This window comes from Alternaria incomplexa, assembly GCF_024043165.1.
Source record: "Alternaria incomplexa strain BMP 0042 chromosome Unknown scaffold_16, whole genome shotgun sequence".
NCBI classification, from domain to species: domain Eukaryota; kingdom Fungi; phylum Ascomycota; class Dothideomycetes; order Pleosporales; family Pleosporaceae; genus Alternaria; species Alternaria incomplexa.
The window spans coordinates 658,362-670,609 of NW_026249865.1; the positions used below are offsets into that span (position 1 = coordinate 658,362).

At 55.6% G+C, this 12,248-nt stretch overlaps 3 protein-coding genes across 3 annotated transcripts; all 3 read right to left on the minus strand.

The window, feature by feature from the left end:
* Positions 1-653: 653 nt before the first annotated feature.
* J4E90_009616 (uncharacterized protein) lies at positions 654-2,652 on the minus strand (the record flags this gene model as incomplete). Its single annotated transcript, XM_051439135.1, has 2 exons — positions 654-2,257; positions 2,649-2,652. 2 exons carry the CDS (start codon positions 2,650-2,652, stop codon positions 654-656), a joined length of 1,608 nt encoding a protein of 535 aa, XP_051287212.1.
* Positions 2,653-5,765: 3,113 nt separating this feature from the next.
* J4E90_009617 (uncharacterized protein) lies at positions 5,766-8,054 on the minus strand (the record flags this gene model as incomplete). Its single annotated transcript, XM_051439136.1, has 1 exon — positions 5,766-8,054. One exon carries the CDS (start codon positions 8,052-8,054, stop codon positions 5,766-5,768), a length of 2,289 nt encoding a protein of 762 aa, XP_051287213.1.
* A 1,199-nt stretch (positions 8,055-9,253) lies between these two features.
* On the minus strand, positions 9,254-10,694 carry J4E90_009618 (uncharacterized protein; the record flags this gene model as incomplete). Its single annotated transcript, XM_051439137.1, has 3 exons — positions 9,254-10,221; positions 10,272-10,611; positions 10,662-10,694. The coding sequence occupies 3 exons, from the start codon at positions 10,692-10,694 to the stop codon at positions 9,254-9,256; spliced, it is 1,341 nt and encodes a 446-aa protein (XP_051287214.1).
* Between the last annotated feature and the right edge of the window lie 1,554 nt (positions 10,695-12,248).

A 12,248-nucleotide genomic window follows, 5' to 3' on the forward strand; every position in this document is an offset into this window, starting at 1 on the left:
CACAAGAAACCGAAAACGGGTCACAAGACGACCTTGCCCTGCCATTCCCTCAAACCATCGACAACGAGTACTCGGGAATCACTAAACCTGACGCTGTCCAACCAAAAGATCAGCCAAACACACACATCACCTCCCACCAGAAAAGCCCATCTCTCGACCTGATCGGCGCCTCCACTGAAGACGAACTCCTCCCCTCCCCACCCAACCCAACAACTCCATCTCTGAACCGGAACCACGACCCAGCCACCCCACGAACCGCTGTCCCCTCAACCACATACCAAACCCCCAAGATCCGCAATGCCGACGGCAGTAGTGACAAAGGCAGCAAATCCACATCGAAAGCCGATCGAAAAGCATTCCACAAACAGATCAAGAGGGAATGGACGAGGAAGGGCACGCCGGCGAAGGAGAGTGCGGCAAAAAGAAGGAGTTTAGGGGGGTTAGAAGTGAGGAAACGGAGATGGGTGGATGTCGATGGAGAGGGGAGTGAGGATGAACTCGCTAAGTTTTGATCGTGGGGAGAGAGGGGTAGTAGCTAAAGCTGACAATAATGTTGTCTTGTCTATCTATATCGATGTCTATACGTACAAAATACACTTACACATCAGACTTCCTCCTTTGATCAATTCGAACATTGATCAGCTAGTTCGATTCTACCATGTCACATCTCCACCTCCCCATCCCTCATTCACATCCTGTCCCCACGTTCCCACTACTTCCTTCTCCTTCCTCTCCTTATTCCCCTCCCAACCCACATCCTTAGCAACCGCACTCTTCGCCTTTGTACTCGGGTCTCTCGAATGCCGCTCAACCCACTGCTCCGTAAAGTCCTTAACCCGGCCGTCGCCATGCGCATCCTTTTTCTCACTCGACCGCCTCTGCTTCGACTTCTGTTTCTCCTTGTCGATGCTCTTCTTACTGTGTTTCCTCTCCTTCCCCCCACCAGTAGTACCCTCTCCATCATCTTTACCCTTCAACTTTCTCTCCAAAGCCAACATCTTCGCGATGAGCTCCTCCTGCGGCACACGCTTCAACTTCTCTACCTTCTGGTTCTCCTTCTCCCCATCTCTAGCAACGTCCATATCCCCCTCATCAAGTACACCCAGTCCTTTCAGTACCCCCTCACTCCGATACTTAAACCGAAACACCGCATACGGCTTCTCTAAACGATCTAGATACTCAGGTCGACCAACTACATGACCGTACTCTGTCGCTTTACCCGCGCGGACGGCGTGTTCGATACCGCTCTTGCTGGACGCGGATTTGCTGATGGTGAGGCGCGGTTCTGCGGGTGCGATGTATGTATCGTTCGGGTTGTCGGCGTGCAGCACGTTCTTGGATGTGGAAGTAGAAGGAGGAGGAGGGAACTGCCAGTGCGGTTGCGCTGTAAACTTTGGCGTGGGTTTGGGAATGATGCGGGAGGGGAAGTTATGATTGGGACGGTATCGAGAGAGGGTTTTGTTGCTCATGCGTCGGTTGGGCGGATCGACCCCATCAGGTACTTGTGCTGGGGCGGAATTAAAAGGTGTGATAGCGGGTTGTTGGATAGTGGGCTGTACGGCATTGTCGGCGGGGAAATTCCATGCTTGGTTTCGCCAGGGGACTTCTGGTGCTGGGGCTCGGGCTGGGGCTGGTGGGTTGGCAAAAGCGGATGTCAAGGCGGATTTGAGACCGGCCCAGTCGTTCATCTTGTCGACTCGCTCTTGTTTTGGAGATGATGGGGGGTTGCCCCAGCCGTTGTCTTTCCTGTTCCAGTCACTGTCCGCCTGGATCTTCTTGTTGTCATCGGCCTCGTTCAAGCCTCCGGCCTGATCATCATCGGTTGAGTACCAGCCCTTTTTGTCGTCCCCCTTAAGGTTCTTCTCTTGCCAACCGTTGTCACTGCTGATACCCCAACCGGTATCCTTCTTAAGTTCCTTGCCCCAAGAAGCCTTGACAGTGTGATCTTTCTTACCGCTACCCCAAGACACAGCCGAAGGTGATTGCCCACCTCCTACTTTCTCACCCGCCGTACTCTGAACAAAGCCCTTCATCGACGATGCGTATGGGGCTGGAAATATGTTACTCGGAACGTTGCTAGGCTTTCTCATCGTCTCATGGACAGCAGCGCCCCACTCTTGAGTAGGCATTACAGAAGCTGGTGGGCCAGGATAGACACTAGGCTGCCGTGATCGTACCTGTTCTGGGGTGACAGCAGCAGGAGCGTTCATCACAGTCGGCGTCATTCGCGTGATGACCGATGGCGCAGTCCCAGCGGCTGGAACTTCATACGCAGGCCTCGAAGACGGATGACGATGGGAATGCTTCGATGGCTTTCGCTCATGATCGCGCTGTACCGAATTGGAAAGCCGAGAACGGCTCTTGGATCTCCGTCGTGAGGGCTGTATCCTACTGTGAGAACGCGATGGCTGGAGAGTAGCGTCAAAGCTACTCAGCGAGACCACAGAGTCTGAAGGCCGCTCGAGACGATCCCAGCTTCCGTTATCTTCTTCTGAAGAAGTCATTTCTCGATCTCGGCGTGAACGTCTTGACCGCGATCTCCAGCGTGAACTTTGTTTCGTTTCGTGCTTCGAGCGCTGTCGATCGTGTTTAGGAAGAGTGACTGGGGAGCTCGACCTCAGATGATAGTGACTAGGAGGATTAGTCACCCATAGTTTGCCCTGTTGGCTGGAGGCGTCCCATTCAGCTGCCTTGTCGGTCGGCCAAGTATCTCCAGTGTCCCAGGCATCGGATGGGGTGTCTTCCCGCGCGCTCCATCCGGCACTGGAGGAGTCGGTCTCGAAAACAGGCTCGGCGTTCCAGGTAACTTGGGTCCCTGCTCTACTTCGTGGAGGTCGTTCGCCCCAGCCAGGCTGTGACTTGGCCCAGTTTGAACTGTGCTCACTCTGGTGATCTCGTGAGGAGAAAGCCGGCTGCTCTATGTGTTGATATGGTTGATTTGGGGGATCGAAAGGAGATTCAGGCCATGCACCTGGTGGTTGACTTGCAGACTTTGCATCAATATGTGTTTCTTTGTACTTCGCCTGCCCTTCTGACTGTGTGTCCATCCGTCTTGACTCTTCCACTCCTTGCTTCACTGCCGTGGTGAGGAGGTTATTCAACCACGTTGGATCAACAATGGAAGGTTGTGTCCCTACAATAGTAGGGGGTTGAGTGTTATATGGTTCTCCATCGCGTGGAATAGGGCCGCTGCCATACTGGAAACCTGACGGGGGAAGGTCATTGGTGCGCCGCGCTCCCGGGCTGATAGGCTCTGAGTATCTGGAATGTGGCCGCGAGTGGTTCACGATGGCCGCCGGAGGGAACAACTCTTGAGGGTTGTATGCAGTGCGGTGGGTTCTCGATGTAGAGCCTTGAGGGCTACGTAGCGTCTCGGCATATGGTGATCGATAGGACGGAATCGGTGGGGGTGGGCCCTGGCTATTACCCAAGTTGCTGAAGGATGGGCCGCGGTCATCGTACATAGATCTTTCGTTTGATGGAGATGAGCTATCGTCTATGCCGAACCGGTGATCGGGGAAGTCTCCTGCTCCATCAAAGTTTATCGTTGAGGCAGATTTGGCATTGCGCGTACCAGCACATCGTAAAACGACGACTTCGATGCAGCCAATATTTTCGAGGATGTTTGGCGAACAAAGATTCGGTGCATCGTCCGCTGAAGCTGTGACTGGTTAGCGGGTTGCAATTCTGTAAGGTCCTCCCAAAACTTGCCAATGTTAAGCTTATCGAAAGCCCACTCCCTCGCGATCATCGACCCATCTTTTTGCCTTTCTTCCTTCTGACGTACACGGAAGTCGACGAGAGAGCGACTATCGGAAGGCTTACGTAGCTTCAAGTCCTGCCGATTGCGGTTGCACTGGTAGACGCCGTCGACGTAGACGAAGATGGCGACGCCCGGAGCAATGAACTTGTTGGAGGTGAGGTGGATGGAGAAAGACTGTGGCTTGCTGGGTACGGGAACGAAAGTTTCTACGAAGCCGTCGCCGTATATGGTGCCGAACTCTCGCAATGCTTGTTGGCTCCCGGATAGCTCGATGACGCAATTGAGGTCCTTTAGTGAAGGCATAGTGGGATTGACATTGACGAGAGAGCCGTAAGATCGCAGAGAAAAAGGAGATCGTCTGGAATTAGTAGACGGGTCGCTAAGCTGTGTGCATGGGGTGTAAAGCGAGGGCTGGTTGTCACAGTGACCAAGAAGATGTGAAGTGGAGGCAGAAGCTCGAAGAGAGCCAATCGATCGCGCCCAGACCACGAAAGACCACGTGCAGAACCCTCACATTACTTTGGGATGGATTTCTTGAAGACGAAGGCAAGGCTTGATGTACAAAATGCCTTGGGTGGAAGAACTTATCAAGTACTCAATAGTCGGCAACACCGAGATGCGACATCGGGCACCCACCCGCTCCACAAACACTCTACCTTCACTTTTTTCGGGCTGCCACACGAAGTCATGAACAACGTAGCTTGAATCCACGTGTAAACACCATCATTCCGAGTACGTGCTCTCTCGTTCGTTGCGGAGCCTGTGTCCTTGGCTGATGCGGATCGACATGCGTATGCCATCTTGAACACAAACATTGCTGCTATGTTTGGCATATTCAGTATGCACCAGACATCACTCCAGTGAACAGCATCAAAGCTATCGCAATCATACCGTATACCAAAGCACAATCTCAATGACCAGCCCGGATCAGGACCAGACCGCAGTTTGATTCAAAGGCGCACTCTATTCTTATGGGTGGATGCCACACCTCAGAGCTTCGCCTGGTCCGCATACCTACACAGACATACACAACAGGGAAAGAGAAGAAACCTCCACCACCACCCCACCTCCTCCCCTCCGCCTCCCCTCCGCCTCCCCCACCCACCCAGAAGGAAACGTCGGATGAGGATGCGATGACGGAAGTCGCGCCGGTCAAACGAGCAGGCACGACTTTCAGCCCGATTGCTGCCCAAGCTGTGCATGTTCGCAGAGCATCACTTGTATCGACTTGTATCAACATCAAAGTCATCAACACAATCACCAGCCAAAAGTGTAAGCGTAGTTATACATCTTCAACTTTCAATTTCCTCCCTTCCACACACCCATCATCAGGTATGAAGGAAGAGACTTTGCTTGCTAGCTAGCTACAGCTCGGGGATATCAACAGAGGAAAAGCCCAAACTATTCACAGCCTTTAGTAATCCCGAATCCCTTTTTCTTGGCCAAACAATGGAAAAGCAGCCGTGACCCAGATAGAGAGAAATGACACTGTCTTCCAACGTCAGAGATGAGAGAGCTTTCCTCTTTGCCAACCCTAGCCTAGCCCAGCCCAGGTACACCAGTACCGGTAAATTAGACTTTACGTACACATGAACTTCTTCGAGAGTCCAATCAAGATAAAGGAAAAGGAAAGGAAATGGGCGGCCCATGGGCACACCGCACAAACGCACAATGGTATAAACAAAGGAAACGAATGGAAAACCGAACCCTGAGAGACGACAAAAAGGAAAGGTAGGTGGTACATCGACATGTCGAAGATATTCGATCAAAAAGGCGGTGGTCCAAAACAGGTAATGTCGCTGAAGCGCGGGGTGGCCAAAGTAAAGAGTAAGGGCGGCCAAGCCTATGCGCCGGGCAAAGGTGATTTCGTTAATATGGGGTATTCGAAAGGCAAAATGTTTTGACCTCCAAAGCATATGCTTAAACCCAGACGCCGTGCGCGAGAAGAGATTGTGAAAGGAAAGGTTCGTGGACACATGTACAAGGCGAGATGGTGGTGGGATCAAGCCATAGGAGGGAGAGGTTCAGCCGCGCTCTTCTTGCGGCCAAAGATGGTGCGAGTCCTGCTTTTGTCGCGAGCCTTCTTGTCTTTGGAGTGGTCTTTGGTAGCGGAACGACCTGATCGGACAGAGCGCTCGTCCGAGGTGGTGGAGCCGTCGTCCATGTATTTGTCTTTGTAGATCCAGCTGTTGCCCACCATGCTGACGCCCTTGGCTTCGGCTGCGCGATAGAACTTGGCTGCCTTCTTCATGTTCTTCTTGCAGCCGACGCCTTCGGCATAGCAGTAGCCGGCTTCGACGAGAGCATCGGCGTCACCCCAGTTTCCAGCGATCTCGTAGCATCGCAGTGCGAGGGACTTGTCTTGAGGGGCACCCCAGCCGTTTCCGTAGCATTTGCCAAGCTCGTAGATGGCTACAGCGTATTGAGCGCGGTGGCGCTTCTTCTTGGTGAGGTCGGTCGGCTGCCCGTGCTTGGATTGGTCCTCATCGTCGGCTACTTCCAGCTGACCGGAGTCAACGGCGCGGCGTAGCCATTGCAATGCTTCAGACTTGTTCTCACGCATGCCCCAGCCGTGACGGCAAGCGAGGCCATACCAGAACATGGCTTCTGGAAGACCAGCGCGAGCTGCGAGTCGAAGGTGATAGGTGGACTTGAGTAGTTCACCAGCTTCGTGAAGCTCCAGTCCCATGTCGCAGTGCTGCTGCGCTGTGACTTCCCCAACAGACCCGGCTGTCCGCGCGCGGATAGTGCTGTTGCTGGATGTGAGGGACGGGGTACCGTGGTCGAAGGAGGCATCCCGCCTGGCTTGTGGCTGTTGCTGGCGTGTTTGGTCGAAAGAACGAGGCGGTGATTCGGGTGAAGGAGGTCGCGCCTGAGTCTGGTTAGGCTGGCCTCCAGGCTGGTCCCATTTGATCTCGCGTTTGAAAAAGTCCTCAATGCCGACAGACTTGCGGTCGACGGCCCTGCCGCGAGGGAGGTTGAACCTGGTGTATGTGTAGGACGGGGCTGGGTTGTTGCCGAACTCGCCGGACCGGCGGAAGTCCTCGCTTACCATGCTGACGGGAGTGTGGACCTGCTCGTTGGCGTAGTGAGCAGTAGGGATATCGTTAGAGTCCTGTCGGCGGAGCTGGTCGTCGAAGGAGGGCCTCATGTTTACGCTCTCCTCAGACGGCTGTCGCGAGGGTCCGGCATCTGACCTTACGTCCAATGACGGACGCACGCTCTGCCGGCTTGTGGGGCGTGAGAAGTTGGGTCTTGAGAAGTTGTAGGCAGGGCGCGGGAGACTGCCGCCATCGACCGAGTAGTTGGACGCAGCTGACGGTGATCGGGGAATCATGGTAGGACCGGTGGCAGGCGTGAAGGGAGACTGGGCTCTCGACAGGCTGGAGCTGGGAGACAGGTTGCGCGTCTGGTGCAGGGAGTCGTAGGATCCGCTGAGAGACATGTCCTCGACATCGTCGTATGCGCCAGCGGCGGAGCGGATGCTCGGTGAGCGGTTCGAGTGCAGAGAGCTGGACGAGCGCGGCGGGAGCAGGTTGGAGCGTGGTGCCGAGCGGGGCTGCGATTGTTGCGAGTGCTGGGAATGCTGCGAGTCGCCAGAGCGCTTCCTCTGCGGGCTGAGGAACATGTGGGAGGTAGGAGCGGCCGGGAGATGGGGACTGACGGGCGTGGCCTCGCGCAGTCCGATGTGCGGCTCTACCGAATCGGGGGAGCGCGACCTGGGGATGTCGAAGTAGCTCTGGGGAGGCGTCGCAGGGCTGGCCTCAGCGATGGTGGCCATGGGACTCTGCAGCGGCCCAATGGCATACTGGGGCTCGGGCTCGTCCATGCCAAACTGCGGGTAGTAGGACTGGTGTCGCTTGTCGGACGATATCTCCTGGCGGGGCGAGGCCTCGGGGCGCGGGGAGCGGACGGGGCCTGCATCTTCGTTGGGCGAGTTGACGGTCGAGTTGGAGAGGGACGAGAAGTAGCCGCCGCGGTTGCCGAACTCGTTCTGGATGGTGAGGGGCGCGAGGCGACTGAGGCGGCGGCCCGTCTTGTCCTGCTGCTCGAAGCGCTTCGCGAGCAGGCGGCCCTGGAGGGCGAGGGCGTCCAGAGGGGAGAGGGCGGGCGGCGCTTCGCCGGTGCGCGGGCTGGGCAGGTCGGAGCCGAGGGACAGATTGCTCATGCTGGCGCTGGCGAGGTTTCCGAGGCCGAGGTGGTTGGAGGTGAGCGAGTTGGCGGTTGTGGGAGGGTCGAAGGACTGAGAGCGGAAGTCGAGGCCGCCCGGGCGTTGGGTGCGGTTTGCCATGGTGAAGGAAGTGGCAGGCGGGCTAGTGGTTCATGGAATGTGCGGCGGAAGATTGATGACGCTGGGCCGTCATGCGCGCGACCGGGCAAAAGAAGCCGTCGAAGCCGCCTGGAGGGATGAATGCGGGAGACACGGGGCTGAGCAGCGCGTGCGGGAAAAGCAGCCGTGATAAGAGCGGTGGGTGGTATGGGGGGTATTTTGGGAGGGCGTGGATGCAATCGGCACCATGAAGAATGAAAGCAGCGCGAAGGAGCGGATACGACAGCAAGCGTCGAGAGATCAGTGATGGACTGCAGGCCCTGAGCAGTGTCTGGGGCGTCGCGATGTTCTATGCTGCCTCGCGTGCAAGAATAGCTAAACCTACACCTCCTGAAACCTCAGGTGGGCCGGGGATGCTCCCTGCTCGCCAATAGGGTCCGCTACCACCAGTCGGCCCTGCATCGCGACGACGTTGACCCACCGCGCCGTCGCCCTGACACGCAGCCACTCGATGCACGCACGCATGCACACTCATCTCTCGCGGGCTGACAATGCCATTGCTTTTCACATCTCCATGCTCCCAGCTACCAAACTCTCATTTCCTTCACCCACTTGCTATCATGTACACCATCGCCTCGAGCTGCCTCCTCCATTACCTCCCCCAGTGCCGTTTCACTAGTCTATCCGCACGCCATCCGTATTCCCCTCTCGGCCTGCCTCCGTTTCGGGCGCTGGCCGTCAATAGGGTGGCACATGCTTCGCGTCACTTCATTTGCTCATGGCACTTGTGGAGCGGAACATGTTCCAGACTTTTGCTCATTTAACTGCTGCCCGTCCTGCGAACCACTGTTCCTGCAACGCTTCACGTCAAGAGCGTGCTGTTTCTGCCTATATCGCCGTGGCTATATACTGCTCGTCGACTGGATTCTCTGCGTGCCTGCAAATCTAACCATGCAGGGAACACTCGCTGAGACCCGTGCCGGCAAGGGGCTCAGGGTCTTTTACGTGATGCCATCTGCCACTACGCTCGCCCTGCGTGCCCGTCCTTGGGCCAATACACCATCTCAATCTCGTGATCTTGCAGCGCCGGGCGCGATCTTCAGGTCACGCCGATGCCACGCACTCCCGCAGGCACAGTCCGTCTATGACGTTGCGCATCGTGATCATCTTAGTAGTTCTCCACATCGTCGACTTGTTGTCTAGGTTCTGGGGTCCATCGTCTAGGCGATCGCATCGATCCTCTCCCACGACTGCAGTTGCACGCTATCCTCTAGCTTCGGCTCGGACGCTGTGTCCAGGGACACACGTTTTAACCCCATCATCCACCCAACAATCCCAGCCGGCACCCAATTGCCCACCAGATCGTATGTCACACTACCACGCCCGACGCGCCATACCTTCCTTGGCCGCTTCTGCGTGAGTGCATCGAATACGCCGTTGTGCAATTCCCGAAGACTTGAGCCGCTGTGATTTAACAACCCCCGGTTCTGCGCGACACGCGTTTGCGCTTCGAAGTTGTTGGCATACAGCGCTCTGGTAGTTGCTGGCCAAGCGTGTGGGCTCCCAAGCCCTCTGGTCTGCAGATGATGTTTCGGACCCACGTTTGTGAGATCGAAAGTTCCCAGATGAAATTGCAAAACTTCAATGCCAAGGGTTCCCAGTTCCGCCCTGAGTGATGCCAGGAACCCCTCGAGTGCACTCACGATCGCAGTCTCTACGCTATGGAATGGCGGCCGTAGTGACGCAATGATGCTGGGCGTAAGCATTAGGACCCTGGATTTGAACTCACAGACGGTCGGCAGGAGCGCTTGGGTCACGGCGATGGTGTTGAGTACTTTGGCATTCAGCGCGTCTGACCAAAGCTCGGGGGTCACCCTTTCTACAGGCCCGGTAGGGTAGATGAGGTCTGGCACCAGTATGACACCGCTAAGATTGAGGTTGTGCGGGCTCGTCCCCGGGACAGCGACGTGCGGTTTCACAAGGAGCTCGTTGAAGTTCTGAATGGCCTGTTTTGTGCCCATCGTGTCCACAACATCCAAGTGCAGCGGCCGCACGTCTGCTCTTGATTCGCTAAGTACCTGCTGCTCTTCGTCCATGGTAGAGCACACAATGTATACAATAAAGCCGCGTCGTTCGAGATCAAGGGCCAGCGATCGGACGATGGGCGAGTTGGGTGGTCCAGCAAGAACTGTTGGTGTTAGTCAGAGCCACTGCCTCGCGCCTTCCTCAAGCACTCACCAACGACCTCTGTTCTTGCCCCATTGCTCGCTCGCCGCACTCTTCGCTTGCGGTTATATTTCTTCTGTTCTCTCCATACTAGGAAACTCCCAGTGCCGACAAAGGCGACGATGGCTGCCGTCAAAGCCCGATTTCGCGACACCCAGTCTTGCAGGCGATGCAGGTAGGCACCGGTGATGGGATGCGGGGGCGGCGGTGGCGGGCGCGGTCGAGCGCGTTCTGGCAGCCATCCTTCGGGGAGGCTCTTCTTAATGTATCCGGCGACATGCGCAAAATGCGCATCAGTGGCGTCCCATATCGATCCCGTGAAGTTGCGGACGTCTTTCGTGTACTCGGAGAGCTTCACCCACGTCAGCGAGGCGCAGAGCCAAAGTGCGTTGTCTTACTCACCACGCCCAGAATCTGCTGGTCGTCGTTTGACATGTCTTACAGAGGAGCGATGTACCAGTGAATCATACGACTTGACAGCGTGCGATGCTCCCAGGTTCAAAGTCTTTGACAGCTAAGTGTGACGACTCCGCCAGTCCACTACGTCAGGCACTGACTCGCGGAACGGGATCCGCACACGGTCGCACGTGAGAGGCACAACCGGCCTCTGAGCTGTTGCGCCACTCTCTCGGTCAAGTCTAACATTAGCATCAGATCTTCCCACAAAATATGCGCGCTTGCTGACCCTGCAGACGATCGCCCTTTACCTTGTTTACAATAGCAGCGAGTTATTACTTTGTCTGAGTGAAGTCGTTTAATCAACGACCTGGCCTTGCCATCGTCGAGCAGCAAAGGCCGCGTGAAGTGCTTACGTGGCTGGCCTCGTCCTTCGCCTCTTTCTTCAATCTTTCTTTACTTTTCACTTTCCTTCACGGCTCTGCCACCAGGTTCCTATATCTTCTGTGCAAAGTTGGCCGCGCCTATATCCGATCCACTGAGTCATTTACTGCAACTCCCAACTACACCAAGTTGATCTACCACGTAACGCGCACGTATCCTCTCACACAACCCAACCATGAAAGAGATCGACGCGCATTTCGATGCCTACGAGCATTTGAAGCATCTGCCTAGGGAGAAAGAGGCGTTGCACATGCTTCGCAAGGCAGCTTCCATGGTGAAGCCGATTATGAGGAAGCGCGGCTGGAAAGTCAGAACACTATGCGAATTTCTGCCCGAATCGGCTCGACTACTAGGTAAAATCTCAAAGTTCATGACTGGAAAGTTTACTAACTTCTCAAGGTCTTAATGTAAATCGCACAGAAAGGATTCTCGTCCGCATGAGGTATCACTATGACGCCAGACAATTCCTACCCTTTGAAGAAATCATGGACACATTACTACACGAACTTTGCCACATCGTGTTTGGCCCCCACGACGGCAACTTCCACAACCTTTGGAATGAGCTCCGCGACGAACACCAGACCCTTCTCATGAAAGGCTATACTGGCGAAGGCTTCCTAGGACAAGGCAAAAAACTGGGTGGTCAACGAGTTCCACTTGACGAGATGCGCCGCAATGCCAGGAAGGCTGCTGAAAAGCGATACGCTGCGACTAAACCCAGTAACGGAGGACATCGCTTAGGCGGATCACGCCCTGTACAACGCGGCGTCGATATGCGCAAGGTCATTGCCGATGCAGCGTCACGTAGAATCAGCATCACCGACGGCTGCGCGAGCGGGACTGCAAACGCTGGAACATTGGTCGACCAACAAGCCCAAAATGGATTCCGAACGACTGCAGAACAAGACGACGCAAATGACTGGGCCATCGCGCAAGCCCTGCAAGATCTCATGTACCAAGAGGAAATGCAGAGGTTAGGTGCGCCAACAGGAAACGGCGGTCTAGCCTGGGATCCAGAGAACGGGTTGTCCGTCGACAATTACCCTGCTCAACCTCCCCGTCCGCCAGGAAGTAGCACTACACAGCCAGGAGGGTACTATGACAAAAATGGTGTCCAACTTAATGACGAACGCGACTCGGCTTGGAAAT